This window comes from Apium graveolens, chromosome 11, assembly GCF_009905375.1.
Source record: "Apium graveolens cultivar Ventura chromosome 11, ASM990537v1, whole genome shotgun sequence".
In the NCBI taxonomy this organism is placed as follows: Eukaryota; Viridiplantae; Streptophyta; class Magnoliopsida; order Apiales; family Apiaceae; genus Apium; species Apium graveolens.
This window is the reverse complement of record NC_133657.1, coordinates 202,014,310-202,034,882: the sequence shown is the minus strand read 5'-3', so window position 1 is coordinate 202,034,882 and position 20,573 is coordinate 202,014,310. Positions and strand designations below refer to the sequence as shown.

The following is a 20,573-nucleotide window of genomic DNA, read 5'->3' as shown; positions in this document are numbered from 1 at the left end:
CAAAATGGGAAGTTTGATGCTAAAGCAGATGAAGGAATTTTTGTTGGATATGCTGTTGGTAAAGCATATAGAGTCTACAATCTAAGAACCAATATTGTTGTTGAATCTATACATGTTGTGTTTGATGATAAAAAGATTGAAGGACTAAAAGATGGAGATTACCATGAGAGCCTCAAATTCCACAATGTTGAGATGGTCAGTGATGAAAGTGATGATGAGAGTGATCAAGAAACAGTGTCTAAGGATAATGCAGACAAATCTACCACAAATGAAGCACAAAACTCAACATCCGTCGAGTTACATAACGCTTCATCCGTCGGAAGGCAATCTGTATTATCCGTCGGAAGACAACCTGCCTCATCCGTCGGTACTCAAAATTCACCATCCGTCGGGTTATCAAAAGGAGCAGGAAGTCAAGGCAGATCACCCATAGAAAGCACCCCAATCTCAAATCAAAGATCCACAAACTCAGGGGGAGTTTCTAGCAATCAAAACTCAATCACACATCAAGACAACATTGAAGTCTCTTCATCTAGGGCTAATCTACCTCAACCAAGAAAATGGACAAAAGATCACCCCTTTGAACTGATTATTGGTGATGTTTCTTCCAGAGTTCAAACCAGGAGAGCAACTCAAGAAGAATGTCTATACAGCAGCTTCCTGTCTAAGGAAGAACCAAAGAAGGTAGAAGAAGCCTTGTTAGATCCTGATTGGATTATAGCTATGCAGGAGGAGCTAAACCAATTTGAAAGGAATAAAGTATGGAAGCTGGTACCCAAGCCTACAGGAAAGAATCCAATAGACACCAAATGGGTATTCAGAAACAAGATGGATGAAAATGGCATAGTAGTAAGGAACAAAGCAAGATTGGTTGCTAAAGGCTATTGTCAGCAAGAAGGAATATATTTTGATGAAACATTTGCTCCTGTTGCAAGACTTGAAGCCATCAGAATCTTCTTAGCCTATGCAGCCCATGCCAATTTCAAGGTCTATCAAATGGATGTCAAAAGTGCCTTTCTGAATGGAGATTTGGAGGAAGAAGTGTATGTAAGTCAACCTCCTGGCTTTGAAGATCCAAATTTCCCGGAGTATGTCTATTATCTACTGAAAGCACTTTATGGACTGCAAGCACCTAGAGCCTGGTATGACACTTTATCAAAGTTCCTTTTGGAAAATCACTTCACAAGAGGTACCGTAGATAAAACTTTATTTTTCAGAAATGTGAATGGCTCTAGCATACTTGTTCAAATTTATGTAGATGATATTATTTTTGGCTCTACAGATGTGAAACTTTGTTAAAAGTTTGCCAAACTGATGCAAAGCAAGTATGAAATGAGTATGATGGGAGAACTAACTTACTTTCTTGGTTTACAAGTTAAGCAAGTTAGTGATGGAATATTCATTAGTCAAACTAAATATATTTTTGATCTTTTAAAGAAGTTTGATCTAATGGATTGCACATCTGCAAAAACTCCCATGGCCACTGCAACTAAGCTTGAACTAAACACTACTGAAAAGTCTGTGGATATTTCAAGTTATAGAGGCATGGTTGGCTCACTTCTGTACTTAACAGCTAGTAGGCCAGATATAATGTTTGCTACATGTTTGTGTGCTAGATTTCAGGCTGATCCTAGAGAGTCTCATTTGATAGCTATTAAGAGAATTTTCAGATATCTCAAAGGAACACCAAACCTTGGCATTTGATATCCTAGAGATTCTGGTTTTGATCTAACTGGTTATTCAGATGCAGATTATGCAGGTTGCAGAATTGATAGAAAAAGCACAACAGGAACCTGTCAATTTTTAGGAGACAAGCTTGTGTCCTGGTTCAGTAAAAAGCAAAATTCAGTTTCTACTTCTACAGCTGAAGCTGAATATATTGCTGCTGGCAGTTGCTTTGCACATATTTTATGGATGAAAAATCAATTGCTAGACTATGGTTTGCAAGTTGAAAGGATTCCTATTTTCTGTGACAACACAAGTGCAATTGCCATCACTGAAAATCTAGTGCAACATTCAAGGACAAAGCATATAGACATCAAGTACCATTTCATAAGGGAACATGTAATGAATGGTACTGTAGAGTTATATTTTGTTCCAAGTGAGAAGCAACTTCAGATATTTTTACCAAACCACTGGATGAATCCACCTTTTCTAGGTTGGTAAGTGAGTTAGGTATGCTTAATTACTCTTGAATTTTTCTGAATTATTTTGCAAGTTGAAAGGTAGCAAGGAATTTAACTGATTTTTAGTCTTGGATGAAAATTTTGGCTAAGTCAAAATTTGCATCTCGACGGATGACCATTATCCATCGAGTTGAGTCATCCGTCGATATACAAATTGTAAATAAAAATCAATTACTTTTCTGGAGTATTTTAAAGCTCGACGGATATCAACTTATCCTCATCCGTCGAAGTGTCTAAATCTTAACCGTTAATTCCCTGAACATTATCCATCGAGTATACTTACAGTTTGTAAGCATTACACGACGGATAATGGGTAGAATTTTTACAGTTTATTTTAAAACGGCTATTTTAGACAATTTCTATTGGGTAATTTACTTCTCTTTATTATTTTTATCAGTTGATTTTGAGAAAAGTATAAAAGCTTATTTCATTCTAATCATTTTCTTTTATCATTCTCAAATTCAACTGTGTTACTTCATTCTCTCTCAAGCAAAAATCCTCTTCCTCTTCAAGTTTTTCTTCTCTAATAATGGCACCCGTAGTTAAGATCATATCACAGACTGGGTTCATCTATGAGAAGAACAACTTCACTGCCTTGGTCAATAAGGGGATTCAGCAATCTGAAGACTATCATAAGATGATGGACTTCGTGCACAACTGCAAGTTAAGTTTTGCCATGCTGGAATCACCCACAATTTATTGTGAAGTTGTTGAGGAGATGTGGACAACAACAATCTACAACTCTACTGACAAAACCATCACTCTAACCATCAAAGGTAATGATTTCTGTATCAATAGTGATGTAATAAAAGCATGTTTCAAGATTCCTGATGATAATGTAACTGCACCACACACTAACACTGATATTGTCAATATGCTCAATTCCATTCACTATGCACTTTCTACTGCAAAACTAAGTGAAATTAGAAGACTAGGTCTTAGGAAGGAATGGAGTTACTTGTGTGAAGTAGTAACTAAAGTCTTTTATGGAAAAATCAGTAATTTTGATTCTGTGAACATTTCCATGCTTAACATGCTATACATGCTAGTTACAGACAAATATTATAATTTCAGTGACCTTGTTGTGTATGAGTTAGGTTTTAAACTAGGTGACTTAGCCAAAAGAGGAAAAAATATTTACTATGCTAGATTTTTTATGCTTTTGGCCAACCATCTTTGTCAAGAGATTGAACTTGAGAACCCAAACAACAAATTAGCTTGTTAGGTTCAAGAGAGGAGAATCATTGCAGACTTGAACAGAGCCAACCATCACAAGGATGTGCCAATGTTCTATTTCCCTGTAATGCTGACACCTCAGGTAAGTGAGGTAAGTTCATCCAGACCCTCAACTATTCCAATCTCTTCTATTTCTTTGACTTCAGGCATAGCTATGGCATCTGTGACAATGACCAAACAGTTGCCTACCAAAGCTGCCAAAACAACTGCAATTTCTAAATCCAAATCAAAGATAACCCCCTCTGGTAACTCTCAAAAGGTACCAGTTCAAAAATCTACCAAAACCAAAGAGGGGAGTGTGAAGGAGGGTAAGATAGGTGAGGGAAGGGGTGAACATCAAAGAAACTCCAAGGATAAGGTTGGAGAGTTGAGTGAATCCCAGCCTAGCCACACTGCAGTTTCCCAACATACTGTAGTGCTTAAAAAGGATAAAATCTCACTTCTAGCTGCATCCTCCCAAAAGGATGTGACTATTGAACAAAGCTCTCATCCAAGAGCACAGGCCAAGAGGGTTAGGGACACAAGCTCACACCAAACCTACACTAGAAAGAAGAAATCCAAAATAACTGGGGATGCACAGGGCACACACTTAGTACAAACTGGTGCTAAAGACACAGTCCCGGCACCTTCTCAAATTCAGATTGATGTGGCTCCAATAAATGTGGAGTCACAGCCAAAATCTCTCATAATAGAAGCCACAGAAACACAATACTCACCAACTAACTCACTGGAAGTGGACATGATAAACACTTCAATTCCTGATTCCCCTTCTTTAACTCTGTTGGGGAAGCCAAAATCTAGTGCAAGTGAGCATCATCTTTTAGATGATTTGTTGGCTCACTTGCCAATTCTTTCTGATTCTATTGTGACATCTGTGCCTCAAATAACTTCAATCAACACAGAGTCAACAATAGTTTCTCTTCCCACCTCATTCATTTTTATTCTCTCGATGGATATTGCTCATCCGTTGAGTAGTGATTGTATCCCGACGGATAAGCTTAACAGCAGTTATCCGTTGGATAGCTTTACCACTCACCCGACGGATATCACTTATCCGTCGAGTGTCTCTGCACAACTTCAAAATTCAATAATTTCAAGTGCAGAAGATTTGGTGGTAATACAATCACTCTTAGGACTGAGAGAGGAGAGTGCATTGAGTGAGAGGCTGGGTTGCTCCCAGGCAAAAGGAGAGGAAAAGAGTGAATCTCAGTAATCCATTCATTCAGGATTGGCAAAAATGAGTGAGAGGAGTCCCACCTTAGTAGGTGAAGGTGAGGGTGTGAGGGTGGGGAGCCAGGGTGAGACCCTGATGCAACAAAAGAGAGAATATGAGAGAAAGGCAGGCACTGGAGAAATAAGGATGGAACCAGCCATTGCTAGTGAGTCAATGATTGTGGATGATGCTAAAAAGGAAAGACAATTTCAGCAACATTACAAAGCTGTAATTGATAACATTTCCTTGGATGCTGACACTTTTACTCACCCTGTTTCAGCCTATCAACTGTTGGCTGCTCAGGGCAATGTGGAGGCAAAGCAGACTTTGAATCTAGTGCACACCACATAATCTCTTCAAAGAGATAAAGCTGCTGTGAACAGAATGCCTTCTCAAGCTGGAGAGCCATCTGAAGAATTTGGAGTAAATTCTGATGATGATGACTCTGGTTCTTTGGATGGAAGCATGAACTTAGGGGGAGCTGAAGGCCCAAGTTTTGCTTTTAGTTTACCTGAATGGGCATGGGCAAAGGAATTTATACCAGGGCAATTTGAGGTGTCTTTGGTAAAACAAGTGATAGCTATTCAGCAGGCCCTTCAGGAAACTTCAGATGCTGGTACCAAGGCTGTTCTTCAAGCTCACCTAGACTCTTTACATTTAATGAAGATCCAACACTCAAGACAGAATCTCAGTATGGATGAATTGAAAAAGGATATAGCTGACTTAAAGACATACAACTCTGAGAAGCTGGATTCAATAATGCCATATGGTACCATGCATGATCTATTACTAAGATTAAGGAGAGAATCAGATTCTGACAAGAAGATAGCCAAGCTGGAGAACAGAGTTCAGGTTATTGAGAATTCAGTGGCTCTACTTCTTCAAAATCAACAGACTCAGACAAATCTTCTTATGCAACTGGCTAAAACACAAGGCCTAACTCCTCCACTTGATGATAACAAAAAGGGGGAGAAAGGACCAACTGAGGGGAAGAAACTTCTAGTTCAAATCAGCAAAGTAATTGTACCTTCAATTACTATCTCCAAGCCACCAGTTGCAGATGGTATAGATCTTATAAATGCAGCAGCAGCAAATTTGAAAGATGCTGATAAAGGAGAGTTGACTCTGATCAACTGGAAAAAGAATGATGAGGAAATACAGTAAAAGTTTCAATTAGTCAAGGAACCAGATCAGTCAGCCATCCATCACTCTCATGTCAAGCCAATCAATGTGAATGAGATGAGCATGAACTATCTGGAGAAAGGACAATCTTCCTGCATCAAGACTACAAAGGCTGAGATAATTCTTAAACCAAGGACAAACTATCCAAAGTTATCTTTGAAGAACCCTATGGATTCTGTGTATGAGACACCCAAGCCTGATGAAAAGAAGCTTCTGTCAAGATCTATTCTCCTCTACAAAGATCCAGCTGATTCAGCCTCAAGAAAGAGAATTGCAAAGATATTCAGAAATGGGAAGGAAATTTGTGTGGTAGCTGGACATCCACAATTTGCTCATGCAAAGGAAGAAGAAAAAGCCAGATTGAAGCAGGAAAAGAGGAAAGCTGCTCTAGATGCAAAGAAGTCTAAACAAAAAAAAGAACAGTTTGCTATCTTGGCCAAGCTACATGCTGTGAATTCTTCTCAACAAATTTCCTCTCAACCATCTCAAGCTACAGAATCAGAGAAGAAGATTGAAGAACAGAAGAAATCCTCAAGAAATAAAGAACTGGCTAAAAGAACAAAAAGAAAGTTGGATGTTGTTGACAAGGAATTGGAAGATCAATTTCTAAAGGAATCCACTCAAGCTGAAACTCAAGCATCAAAGCCCTCTGTGGTGTTTGAAGACATAAGGGTGGTGGACCCCTACAGGAACATACATGGAGAGCCTATTGTGCCAAAGGATGAGCTAATAGAGTGGGATAAATTACCAATTCCTGACTTCAACTTGCCAATTCTTATCAAGCCAAGAAGGACAAAATCAAGGGCAGTCAAGAGAGTGAAGCTGTCACCTCTCAAATCCAAGTCAGTAGTCAAAGCTCAACCCAAGGTCAACAGGGGAGACTACCTGTACTTGTGTGACATCAAAGAATTCTCAGATCTAAACATTTATCTGGAGGAGCTGGATGAGGTAAGGGCAATTGATGCATACAGAATCCTACCTGAAAGGTTGGTGTTCAAGTACAAAGGGGGAAGGGAGATTCAGTGGCCTCTTCACAGGATACTTCAAGAAAGCCAAGCTGTGTTGATCAAAATCTATTCATCCTTCAAGAAAAACTTTGGGTTCAATGTAACTGCAAGAAGATTAGTATTGAAGAAGATTGAAGACCTAAGGAGTGTTAGAGCCAAAGATGCACTACCCAAAACTCTTATCATCCCATACACAGGGAGAAGAGTGCATCTAAGGCCCTACTGGCTGATGGAATTCATGGATGACAAGGGTGTGAGAAGATTCTTCAGATTAGAAGACCAATTGAGTATCTCTAGCAATGAGACTTTCTTGGAAATGCAAGAAATATTAGATCTCTCAGAATCTGATGAATTAGAATTCCACAGACAGCTCCAGAATCAAATTGAAGAAAACAACAGAAAGCTTGGAAGAAGATCCAGACCTTCAAGAAACTAGAAAAATCTGCTCAGACTAGAGGAGCATCTTGAACTGACTGTGAGCCAAACCTTGTACATTTTTGTTTAAATTGAAGCACTTTCAGTTTTATCTACTTATCTTTAAAGATATATGTTTAGGATGTTTTGTTATCATCAAGTATCTCTTAATTTATGGCTACAAATCCAGTAGACATAAATTGGGGGAGATTGTTGTGAATATGTTGAGTACTTGATGATTACCTAAACAAAACATCTAAGTAGATTTTACTTAGTGAAATAATGTAGCACTCGACGGATAAGAATTATAGTCCCGACGGATAACTCATTATAGTCCCCTCCATCGAGTGAGTAACTTATGTAATAATAAGTTTGTAGCACAGTGTTGTATGCACCTTTGTATAGAATCTGTAGTAGCATATAAGTCATGTTGACTTTAACTAGATATGCAGAATAGGTTGATCAATTGTACATAAGCAATGTCTTATAATTCTGTATAAGTGAATTGAAGTCAAGTGCCAAAATAGCTACCAACGGATGCTTAACAAAACTTCGACGGATGATCAAATGACTATCAACGGATGTTTAACATAGCAGTCGACGGATGATCAATTAAGTCATCGACGGATGATCTGAAAGTCGACAGATAATTATATCAAGATTCAAACATCAGTTGAACAGTGAAAGCTGACACACAACCGTTGAGTTGGATACAAGTACACTGTGGAAGCTCATTAACTGGGTAATAGAGGACAAAAAGTAACAAAGATCAAGACTGTTAGATTTTATATTTGTTCAGTTCTTTTGACTTTGTAATCTTGGTATTATATAAACCAAGAGAGTAGCAAATAAAAAAAACTAAGAGAGCTAAGAAACAACAACAGAGAAATCTTTGTAATCACTATCTTTAGCATTTCCTGTGTTCTTAGCAGTTCTATTTGTGTAAGCAGATGTGGGCATTTCTGCACACAGAGTCCTCTCGATATATTAAATATATCTCTGGTGGAATTGTTTAAATCCACCAGAAAGTTATTAAAGACTCTTGTTTTTAATTACTTATGTTTTGATTCATTCAAGTTTACATTCCGCATTGTGCTAATTAAAACAAATATATCCATAATCGAGTTGAACATTTTTATTTTAAGAAAAAGGTTCAAGAATTCCATTCAACCCCCCTTCTGTAAATTTTGTTATATTGTTAAGGGACTAACAGATCTGCCACAGAGATTTCTAGATCAAGGACTAGGTCTCAAACTACTACTGATCCCAAAGACAAGGGAAAAGAAAAAAGTTGGGGAGACAGTCAAGAAACAGAAGATGAAGATTCCTCAAATTATGATGGATCCTGTGTGCAAGATGGTTCAAGTCTTTGATGATGCTGCTGCTGAAGATGAAAGAGTTGAAACTCTGAAGAGAAAGAGGATGACAGAAGAATCTAAGACAACCTCTGACATAGCTCAAGTTGTTCAGAGTGAAGAAGTTCTGAACTTAATAAATCCTAAAGATATTTCAGAACAGCAAGCTACAGATGAAACTGCAAATTCTGACCAATTCATCAAGACATCAACCTTTGACACTGCTCAAGTTGATATGGACAGCTTAACATTAGAAGACAAGAAGAAGCTGCTATAAAAAAAGTCTATTCCAGTTCAGCCTAAGAAAAATCAGATATTGTATCAACTTGCAGCATTTGGGGTAAACGCCAAGCAAGCTAGAGACACTTCTGGATTAGGTCCTGACATAGAGAAATTCCAGACTGGGATAGAAGTTGATATTAGAGATCCATTCACATTGACTGACAAGCCATATGAAGAGATCACACAGATGCACCTTGACAAAGTGCTTTCTGCTCAAGTAGTGATGGATACTCATGATGGTTATGAAGAAAAAGAGAAATTGATCTTATTTCTGATTGATGGCAGAACTTATAGATTATCTGACTCTGATGTGCTGAAGAAATCTGTCAAAGAGCTCCAATATATTCATTATCTACTGGAGGTAAATCTGATGTTACCAGGATATGGTCAGAATATATTCTGAAGACAATAAGAGATTTACTCAGAATTTCTGGTGCAAGAATGACAGAGTATACACCAATGATGACTGAAGATGATGGAAGAGAAATTCCTATGAAGAAGAATTCTGCTAAGGTAGAAGTAATTCTGAAAGGAAGATACTTATGCTATAATGAAGATTCTACACATCCAAGGGTAATCAGATTGGGAGATGGACTTGAAAGAAATCCAATTTCTGCACTCAGAGCTGCCATATATCAGATTGGTGATACTGAAGATGAAGAACTGTAGCAAGTCAAAGCTCAGTTACTTGAAGTTAAAAGAAATGCAAAGACCAAGCTGGTATCATACTTTGTAAGGAATCATTATGGATTCAGGCTGATTCAGTGAATTTTGTAAAAGCTGCAAGGACTGTAAGTTGTATTTAGTTGTACATATAAACTCTCATTGCATTTGTACTTAATTATTTTTGACATCATCAAATCTATAAACTTGTATATTTTTATAATTTACAAGTTGGGGGAGATTGCTAGATATATTTGTGATGTCATGTCTAATCTGATTTGTTTAGTTTTAGAACTTAATATCAGAACTTAACTGGAAATCAGAACTTACTGAAGACAGGAAGTTATCAGAACTTAAGCCATTGGGACTTACATCAGAACTTAAGTGCGGATACACTTCAGGGATGAAAAGCGGCTGATTTACAGGAGATAATCTGGATTAAACAAAAGAAGATATGCTTGGAGAGTTGTACAGCTAAAAGACTACAGTAGATAATCTCTGGTTGATGTATTTTAGGAAACAGAACATATCATATCAATTAAGAGGTATCTTGTAACTGTGTAGTATATAAACACATATTAGGGTTTAAGCTATATGTGTTATCATTCACGAGAATATTATTCATTGTAACCCTATCAGCTCTTAGTGATATCATACATCACTGAGATAATAGATTAAACCTATTGTAACAGAGTTTGATATATTGAATAAACTTATTTTATGTTACATACTTGTGTTTATAATCGAATTGATTGTAGATACTATATTCAATCCCCTCTGATCGTATCATTGAGGCCTAACATTTGTAGTGAAACAAAAACCTTCCAAATTTATTTTTGCAATTCAAATTATAATATAACGAAACAATTAATAAATCTATACTATACTATTATAAGCGAAATATGATTTCGTTTGGTCGGTCGGTTAACACCTTCTAAAAAGTATGTTAACATCTTACAAAACAAAATTTAAACAAATATGATTTAGTTAAAAAAGTTAAATCATATATCTGATATAACTACCAACTCTATGAATTATTATCCAACTTGATTTCTAATCGCATTCAACTTCATTCTTATGTTTTTTTGTAGGGAAACAAAAACCTTCCAAATTTATTTTTGCAATTCAAATTATAATATAACAAAACAATTAATAAATCAAGAAAAAAATAATATTACAAAAACAATTCCAAATCATCCACATACACCATTACTACTCAAAACTCTCACTTTTCTATAGTCTCTGCATCTGTGCAGCGAAGCGACCTATAAACTGTAGTAGGAGGACATTTTAAGATTTTAATTATCTAAATTTTGAACTTATCCTCTGTCCTTCCAGGTCCTGGGTTCGACTCTGGTTCACCCGAAGATTATTGAAAATAGATACTCATTTATAAGGCTGTAAGCCATATTAGTCAAAAATAATATAATACATACAAAATAATACGTAAATATTTTAACTTTATTAATATCAATAATATATCATTATTATTTTTTTATTAATTATTAAAAAATTAAATCATGTATATAATATAACAACAAACTCTATGAATTATTATCCAACATAATTTATAATCGCACTCAACTTCATTGTTATCTTTTTGTAGGGAAACAAAACCCTTCCAAATTAATTTTAGTAATTCAAATTATAATATAAAAAAATTAATTAATAAATCATGAAAAAATTTAAAAAACAAAATTACAAAAAGTAATACCAAATCATCCACGTAGGCCACTGCTATTCAATTTTTCCTATAGGCTCCGCACCCGCTTAGCGAAGCAACCTATAAGTTATAGTAGGATGACATTTTAAGGTTTTAAATATATAAATTTTGAATCATTCAATAACATAATACATACAAAATGATACTTAAATATTTGAACTTCATTACTCTCAATAATATATAATTATTGTATTTTATAAAATTATAAATGTATAATTGGTCCGTGCATCGCACAGGTTATAAGCTAGTAATTATAAGTTATAAACTCGACTTATAAGTTGAGTCGACAGACAATCCTCAATAAGTAATTGCACGCCCGTGGTAACTGTTAAAAGGAGCAGTGCTCTTCCGCCAGTTTTATAGCTTTTCACTGTGACTAGCTTCTCCGTTTCACTACATAGTTAGTTGATCCATGATCCCTTCACAATTCCCAACTAGGGGAACAATGATTTGTTTTTCAAGGGTGTCGAGCTACTGAAACAGTTCAACGGATAAGAAAGTATTCAGCATCATCTCGGAATCTATCACCAGCAGTTGGGGGCAAGTTATGGCGGGGAACGTTCTTACGAACTTGGGCGTGCGTCTCTGCCTCGTGCTGGAATAATTTCACCATCTCCTTCAACTCCAGCTTCTTAATTTCAACCTGCTCCTCGGTGATGGGTCTTTTCAACCCAAGGTATAGCAATCCTAAAGCAATTGACACGATGCCTATAAAGAAAAGGATAGCTGCGAAGAGACCAAAAGCATAAGGCGTGTTGCTCCCTCCAGGGATTCCATCAACATTGATTCCAAACAATCCAGTGATGATTGAAAGAACGAGGCCACATCCACCAAAAACGGCCAAATTATGAGTGACCCTGAGACTTCTGTCCTGAAATGAAGAGAAATTCAATCCTGGGGTTTTCCTGTAAGCATGAGCACTATACAATGACTTCTTTATTTTAATCTGACCTGCAACCATGCACGCATCGTACTCTGCATGACATCTTGAACGGTAAATAATCGGCCCCGAACTGCTTCTTGCTCCTCGAGCATTTCCCTTGTACTCTTCCTTACTCCCTCAAGCAAGTTTCTAGTAGTGGTTCCCGTAACGTGTTGGAGAAGCTCAAATATAATCTCCTCCCTAGCATGGAGTGACCATTTCACTCTAATAACCTTCGGAAAATGAGAAGAACCAAAATGGTCAGTTTCACCAAGTGTATCAAGTCATATGATGTAAGTTAAGACTATGTTTCCATATTACTTCAGGAGTAGGATGAGATTTTTTTATCTTGTTTAGTCTGTTAGAGAGTATATACAGTATGGTTAACCTATCCACCAGTTTATATGTACGTACATATAAGCATATATAAAATAAAAATGGTAAGGAACTAAGATGATTTAGAATGCGTATAAATTTACTGAGTTGCCTTCACTTTTCAAAGATATAATATTACTTAATGTGAGGCGCAAGTACAATTCACGAATTACTGTGGCTAACATCTCATTCTGGGACTGAGGTTTCACCTCTTTCCTCTGCAGAATCTTGGATTAGTAAAAACAAAAGTTTAAAGTGAAGTTCTCCCTCCATAAAAAAAAATAATAAAGGTGAATCCTGTATTCATTGGTTGGCTATTGAAAAGGCTCCTTTCCCCTACCCCCATGACTCCATGACCAAGGTTATGTTTTCAAATTACACTACCCCCTCCCTCAATACTTAAAACTAATATAGTGAAAAATATATAATATGCCCCCAAAAAGAAAGAAAAGAATTAAGGTGAAGCATACTACCTGTCTTGATAGCCTCCTGATTTCTTGATTAAGGATTATATTCAAAAGATTTAGATCTTCACTACTTGTCCTACTCAGAGATTAAAGTATAATTAGACAGATAACAGCAAGGGAACCAGGCGAAGAAGTATAATCTGTACGAAAGATAGGTAGGTGTACAAGCAATTACCTGTTTATAAACTTCAGTTCCACTTCATCAGCTGTCCCAAAAATAGATTTCCGGAATAATCTAAGAATAAGAGACAATTTAGTAAGACCAGTTCCTGAGATAATTCAAAAATGAAAATGCTATAAACTGAAGTTAAATACTTATAAACACTAAAAAATTTCCAATAATAGACCTATATATCAAGTATAATTAGGAACAGCAACCTAAAGAAACCTTTTCAGTCTTTCAACAATTGTTAGCTGTATTACACTTCTACATAATCAACTTTACTACCAAATCTCACAGGAAATGATATACAGAATAGAACAGAAATGCAACAATAATTAGGTTTGCTACTGTGTGATATTACCATCCTCAATCAGTAAAGATATTCTTGTTTAGCCTGAATTGCATTAAAGTATGCTGTGAACAGTGAAGAGATCTGGAATATTACTTAATAGTAAAGATTAGATCAAATTTCATTTTGTATCACAGTTAGCTTTTTCAACTTTTTTTTTGGGGGAAAAAACCCAAAGCACAAAGCACAGTATCCATAGATGCAGTATATGCTATAGCACTTATACTCGGCATCGCAGAATAAAAGGTCAGAAGCAAAGGGATTTTCCGTGTGAAAGATCATGACGAAGCGAAACAGATCATAATATTTTAAGAGATAATTTCAATCCCAAATATTCTCAACTATTCAGATTTCAGCATGAAGCTTTTTCAAGGGTCTACGGATAAACATTGACAGTTTTCAGTTACAAAAATAACTTTATCCTCGTGCCAACCATTTAACCGATTCATACCAAAGGTCTTCCAGTCTAGTGGTACAGTATCTCCCTCACTCCCTTTACAGGAGGTTGAGGGTTCAAACCTTGTCAAAGACAAGGTGGGCGTGTGAGTGTGTTGATTATCCAAAAATAAAAGAATTGCTGATTCATAACCTATATCAATTCGCAAGTTAGAAACATGAGTTCACCTATCATCCCATCGAGCCAGGCGGCTGGCTAGCTGTGCAATAACTCCATGTGCTGTTCTCGGTATATTATTACCGCCAGCAAAAAGAAGTTCCTATAGCAGAGTATGACAATAATTATTGCAATACAAGCAGAAGCAGAAATCTAGTAATTCGGACTACTTTAATAACTTATCTAGCTATGAGCAAACCTGAACTTCTGTAATGCCCAGTACATTTACGTTTGATGCAGATCCTTTCATGTGTAATGCAGTAATTAGAAAGTTTTGTGCTTGCCAGGAGCGAAGGACAATCGGGATATCATCTTCATCAACATAAGGATCACCAGCTGATTGTCCCAATAGCTCAAACAATAGTCCACCAGCAACCCTAACAGGAACCTATATGATAAAGAAAAAGCTCACCTTAGTATATACTGCAACCCAAAGCATAAAGTGTTCAAAATAAAATATTGAATCATCTATTCTTTATATACTGCTCTTTTTTTTTGGGCTACTTTACATGTCCGACTCTCCCAAAACCTTTAAATCTTTGACAAAATAGATGTAGTCATGACTAGTGTAGAAGCACTTTGCAACAGAGAACACATAAAACCAGTAAAATATTATTTACAATCCGATTGAGCTCTCCTCTTACGACCTTAACATGGTATCATAGAGAGGACTCGAGTTCGAACCCTTCCACCATCAACATTCTCAAGAATAATTTGGACATATTGGGTGAATATTGCCCAAATATATGGAAATTGGTATCCACTCTTCAACTCACAAATGGGCTATTAAGGGGAAGTGTATAATATATGATTCAATTAAGCCATCTTTGTAACACCTTAAGAATTTAGTATAGCTACTCAAAAATCAAATTAGGACTATAACCATTATAAGTATAAAAGTATAAATGTCAAATATCAACAATAATGGTGACATAAGCATACTTAGGACATCAATATGACATCAACACTGTACTTGGTTACTGTAGCAAGAGTAGCCACCAAGTTTCGTAGTTACTATATTAGATTTATTATAGGCAAGTATTATTCATGTTTTATCTATTAATAGAGGCATAGCCTCATTGTAATACTTGGAGAAGTATGAATACATTTAAAGCATAAACACTTCTCCCCCTGTTCTATAATCTATAGGACAGATTTCTCTCTTTTCTCTCTAGCATATACTGTAAGTTTCTAACAATTAAGCATCAAGCATATTGGATGTCATCAAGTTAGCAGTGTGACTAAATGTAGTTGTTTGTGATAGTAGCTCAGTGTTCAATTTGGTTAGAGGCGGCCAAACGAGTCATGGGTGCAGTTCATCTCGGTTTACCTGAAACATGTTAAAAATTTGTGTCAACCCGCACCTACCTTATTTTGGGTCAATTTCAGGAGGACCCAAAATTGATCCAAACCTAACTCGATTGTCGAGCCGTGTTTATGTTCGAATATAACGACCATACTCAGTGAAAGCTTGTTTTTGTTCGCACAAAACTAGATAAAATTCACAACAAATATTATGTTAATGCTCCAAAATTCATAGCTTCAGGAAACAAAGATCGCCTCGTGTAGGTTCCACACAGCTTTACAGTAAGTTTGTGAGCAAACGCGATATGAACCATTGACAAGATTGTTATGCTAACGTTTTACTAAGGTCACTGATACATTTTTCAAACAAATTTATCAAAGAACTGCCGAATTAAGTTCTCCCCTCTCGATAAAGAATTGAATGTATCTTTATGAATTATAAATCAACATATATATGGTAGAAAGAACACACATATTTTAAATTACCAAGGTTTCTTTGTGAGACCCAGTATGTAAAATTTAAAAAGTACAATTGATTTTTGAAGTTTTAAATTATGAAGTTGAAACAAAAGAACATTCATTAAAAGCTGCCAGCTAAATTAGACTGCATTCTCCTAAATTTGAAGTTTTCAAAGTATGTTAAGCAATAAAAATCCCAGATTCCTTTTCTTAATTGTTGTAGCAATCGAAAGATGCTCAATTCTTCATAATAATTGGAACACATGGGTTCAAATTGATGTAATCATCATTACCAGAGCCAGCAGCAACACCTCTGTGTTTAGAATGATAGACCTGATATTTTATTTATCTTCTTATTCTAATAAAGATATTTTATTCATTGTTTTTTAAATAACTGTAAACACTAAAGAAAGGAATTTAAAAGCAAAGCATGCAATACCTCGTATAGAAGGTGCTTCATTCGCTCACTTATCAGCCAACTTTCATCTTTCAGAGCAACACTAATGGCAGGATGCAACCACTGAGCATTATTGAGCCATTCATTCACAAAGAGATGACCAGCAGCCACATGACACCACCATACAGGCCCAGCTGCTCTCTCATAGTACGGAGCAGCTAAGTCTGCAATAGTACGGTCATCTTCATCATCCATGAAGTCAAATTGCCGTGAGACCCATGTAGCATCCACTTGCACTTTCTTGACAAGTTCTGATATTCTAGTCCATCCAATCGGAATCCAATGACTCCCTTTGAATTTCTCAGGAGTATGGAGACGCTCCCACTGGGAGTCATAATTATCGATGTAATCGTTCACAGAGCCAACCTGATCTGTTCCCAGCTCAATAAGAGATGTACAGTCCAGCAAACTTTTACTATTAACATCTCTTGTAGAAGCTTCAACTTGCGTATGCGTAGGTGTTTGTTTTTTTAGCCTTTCACCATTTACACGAGGAGCTGGCTGGATCTTCAAATGGGACTTTGAACTTGACCTTCTATGCCCTTTCACCAATTCAAAAGCACATATAAGGCCATCTGTCCAAAGCTCACTTTCAATTGTGACATCTTTACTATCATGACTTTTGTTAGTTTCTAGCTTCTTAATTTTGTTGTTCTGAAATCTCGAGTTCTCACCTATGCCGCTCATTCTTTGCTTCCTATAGCACAGACAATAGAGCAAAACTTATATAATATGCAACATTTCAACTCACGTGAACTAACAAGAAAATGCAATGTATGGTCTGTGACCACAAGGAGAAGTCGTACCAAATCACAAATTCATAACTGTGAGTCAAAAGCAGCTGGAATTTTATTATGTCTTTTTCTTTTTTAATCTGCAAAATGTTCCACCAATGCCTTCGAAATGCAATTTTGTGGCATAATATGATTGAAAAAAAATGAAAATTCCTATAAGTAAAATATGTGCAATATAAATCAGGCCTATGTGCAACAACACAGATCTACGATTACAACATCATAATAACACACCACGAACAACAATCTAAGTGTTAGTCATGCTACTGGCGCAGATGAAGGTCACATCACAACTGCAAATAAGTGATGACTTTCGCTTATGTTTAACAACAACAACATGTTTCATAGTGCCACATAAAGGATTCACAGATCTACCAAACCAATATTCAGTACACTTTTCAATAGGAACAGATATATAGAGTTATATAAACGTCAGTAGGCTAACTTTTAGTTTCATAATTCATATTGATGTATGAAACCAAAAATTTGGATAACTTGACAAAAAAAATCATGGACAAATGTGGAACAAGAATAAGTCACTTTCTTAAAATTACTGCACTAGTTTGAGGAAATAAACTAATATAGTACAAAGACTATCAAAAAAAGGAGGAGAAGGATGATGCAGGTATGAGCAGAAATGAGACAAATGAGTAGGAGGCTGTCATCAACATTCGTCACAGGATTGGTGTGATCTAACTAATACAGATCGTTACAGAAAGAGTCAATGAGGGAATGAAATTTATGATTAATGTCTACAAATTACCCGGCAAAATTAAAATTTGAACCTAGAAACCAGAAAGATTCTAGAATCACCTGTTGACAATATTTTCCCAGTTCATTATGAAGTTTTGATGAATGATCATGGAGAGGAATGTTCCTAGTTCAAGATATTCCACTCAATGACTGTTCTACTCATCAGCCATGTATTGAGCTCATTTACCCATTCATTTTGCCTCAGGTTTCCGCGTCCGACACTCTTACACTCGGACATGGGCATGGACACTTATTTTAGGCTAAAAAATGTAAAATTTGCAAAATGTTGTTGAGTCGAATACTTGGTCACAAAACCATGATGTACACTTCCAGCCGAGTCCGGGTAATCAAGATATCGAGAACAATTCAAGTATCCAATAGAAAAAACCATTTGGAAAAGATACTCGAGAATTGAATATAAGCATCGCAATTCATAATTATAGTAACCAGGAATCAATCTTTAGGCTACAAGCATAGACTCTTATGACATAACCCGTACTGTGAGTTCTAATAACTTTACAGTCGTAAATTAATATGATCATACCTAAAATCCAACTCCTAACTACCTAGGATGGCTACGAACTAAGAAAATATTGACAACGGTTAAGTCTAGAATCTTAGTGGTTTTTAGATTCTGTAATAACATATTTCACTTCTTCACCTGATTCGGTACTATATTTAAGAGAAAAAAATCGAACAAGGGGACAATTAACTGCAAAATAAACTTCTTCACCTAATTTAATTGTTAACAAAATATGGCATCGTATTCAATTATTTCTTTCGTGTTTTCCTTTCAGGATGCCACAAGTATATCCCCTAAATGGGTATAGCACAACCTCCAAATTACTCCCTAAAATGAAGAAATTACAGAATACACACATTACACAACATTTTATAAACACCCGAAACTAAACAAGAACTAACTATCTAGTACAACCCGACAACCTGGTACCACAAACTAAACCTTAAAAACTGCATACACACAATTTAAAAGCATAATAAAATCATAAGAAACTTAGCATTAAAAGATGGTAAGAAAATGAACTTGTGAACTTAAAATGACAAGTAAATTGAAAAATAAACTGAAGTAATGTGTACCTGTATTGTATATGTGTCTGAAACTGATAAGAGATTGTAATGAAAGTACTTATTATATTTGTGGGTTTTGAGTGCAGAGAGAAGCAAAGAATAATAAGAAAAGAATAATAAGAAAGGGGGTTTTGGAACACGAAGTAAAGAGAACTAGAGAAGTGTGCTTGTGTACTTTGTACATATTTTTTTTTTTGCTAAAAAAATTGAAAATCCAAATTTAAATTAAATATAAATAAATTTACGAAACTTAAAAAATATTTTTTTTAAATTGAATTGAATACACGCCAAAATTTGGTTTATATATATAGGTTTTTTTTCAAGAAAGAATCATTTTATATAGAGAACAGTAGAAAAACCCTTAATTCTATTATAGAATTTCATCAAATTCGTTGCTAATGTAGAATAATAATTATATTTAAATATAATAAAATATTTAACAACATAAATTTGAAAAAAATAATTAATTTTAAATTTGATTATATTGTTGAATAGTTTTGGATAAGTGTGAGTTTACTGTAATTCTACTACAGAACCACTTTAAACTATTTCATCAAATTTCAATGATTTTTTAAAATAAAAAAAAATTGTGCAAATTATTTTTTAATTTGGTAATTAAATTTTTTAACTATATATGATAAAAAAATGAAATAAATTATTAATTTACATTTTTAAAATAATAATTCTCTACAGACCTCTATCTAAAAGAGTCCTCCATGGATTGCCACCCATTATATTAATACACGTATATATTCATAGTTTTTTCAAAATATTATTATAGCGATTTTATAGTTTTTTTAGAATAAAAATATAATGATCCTATTATGTTGGAACTTTAACAAAATATTATTTTAGAGAGGTTATTACTTAATAGATAAACTATAATAGCTATTTGAAAAAGACAATAATAATGATTGAACGATATAGTTTTACTGATCATTTTATGTGTGTTTTAAAATTAATAATAATTATGTTTAGTTAAAAGTTAATTTTTGGTTCATATCAATAGGATACGAATTATGCTTAATCTGATATTAATTTGATTTATCCCGGTTTATTTTATTTTATTTTAGCCGAGGCCCATTATTACGATCGAATTCAACTAATCAAATTCAGTTTAATTTTAATTTTTTATGTCCGGATCAATAAGATAATTATGTTTTAACCCGAATAATTAATATTTATGATTTTATTTTAGTTGGTTTAATTATATTTTATTTATCTTGGATGACTAATATATATTATTTCGTTTATCATAGTTTAATAGTATAATTTTTTAGATGGATCGATAATATTTATTATTTTTTCTTAATCAGATGCACATTATATCAACTAAATTCAACTAATTATATTTAATTTGCTTAAATTTATTTTAGTCTGAAATATCAGTTAAAATAATATAGAACTAAACATGAATTATAATTTAAAATTGGTAGAAGAAATTGACTTTAATATTAATTAATAATAATATAGAGTTGGATATGAAATAGAAATTAAATTGATAAAGGAAGTTGACTCCAATATCAATAAGAATTATAATTGACCGATCGACTAACTGACCAGTTA

General features: G+C 34.9%; 1 protein-coding gene across 3 annotated transcripts; it reads right to left on the bottom strand.

Annotated features, from left to right (window-relative positions):
- Nucleotides 1-11,404: 11,404 nt before the first annotated feature.
- LOC141697315 (uncharacterized) lies at nucleotides 11,405-18,986 on the bottom strand. 3 transcript variants are annotated; one of them, XM_074501612.1, is made up of 9 exons: nucleotides 17,979-18,975; nucleotides 17,178-17,267; nucleotides 16,354-17,068; nucleotides 14,350-14,538; nucleotides 14,162-14,253; nucleotides 13,201-13,260; nucleotides 13,032-13,101; nucleotides 12,213-12,416; nucleotides 11,405-12,132 (listed from the first exon to the last, which is right to left on the bottom strand). In XM_074501612.1, exons 1-9 carry the CDS (start codon nucleotides 18,026-18,028, stop codon nucleotides 11,746-11,748), a joined length of 1,857 nt encoding a protein of 618 aa, XP_074357713.1. In that variant the 5' UTR covers nucleotides 18,029-18,975; the 3' UTR covers nucleotides 11,405-11,745. The 3 variants fall into 3 exon arrangements, with proteins under 3 accessions (XP_074357713.1, XP_074357714.1, XP_074357715.1); XM_074501614.1 differs by having other exon boundaries at nucleotides 11,962-12,127; nucleotides 17,979-18,986; XM_074501613.1 differs by lacking the exon at nucleotides 17,178-17,267 and having other exon boundaries at nucleotides 17,979-18,974.
- Between the last annotated feature and the right edge of the window lie 1,587 nt (nucleotides 18,987-20,573).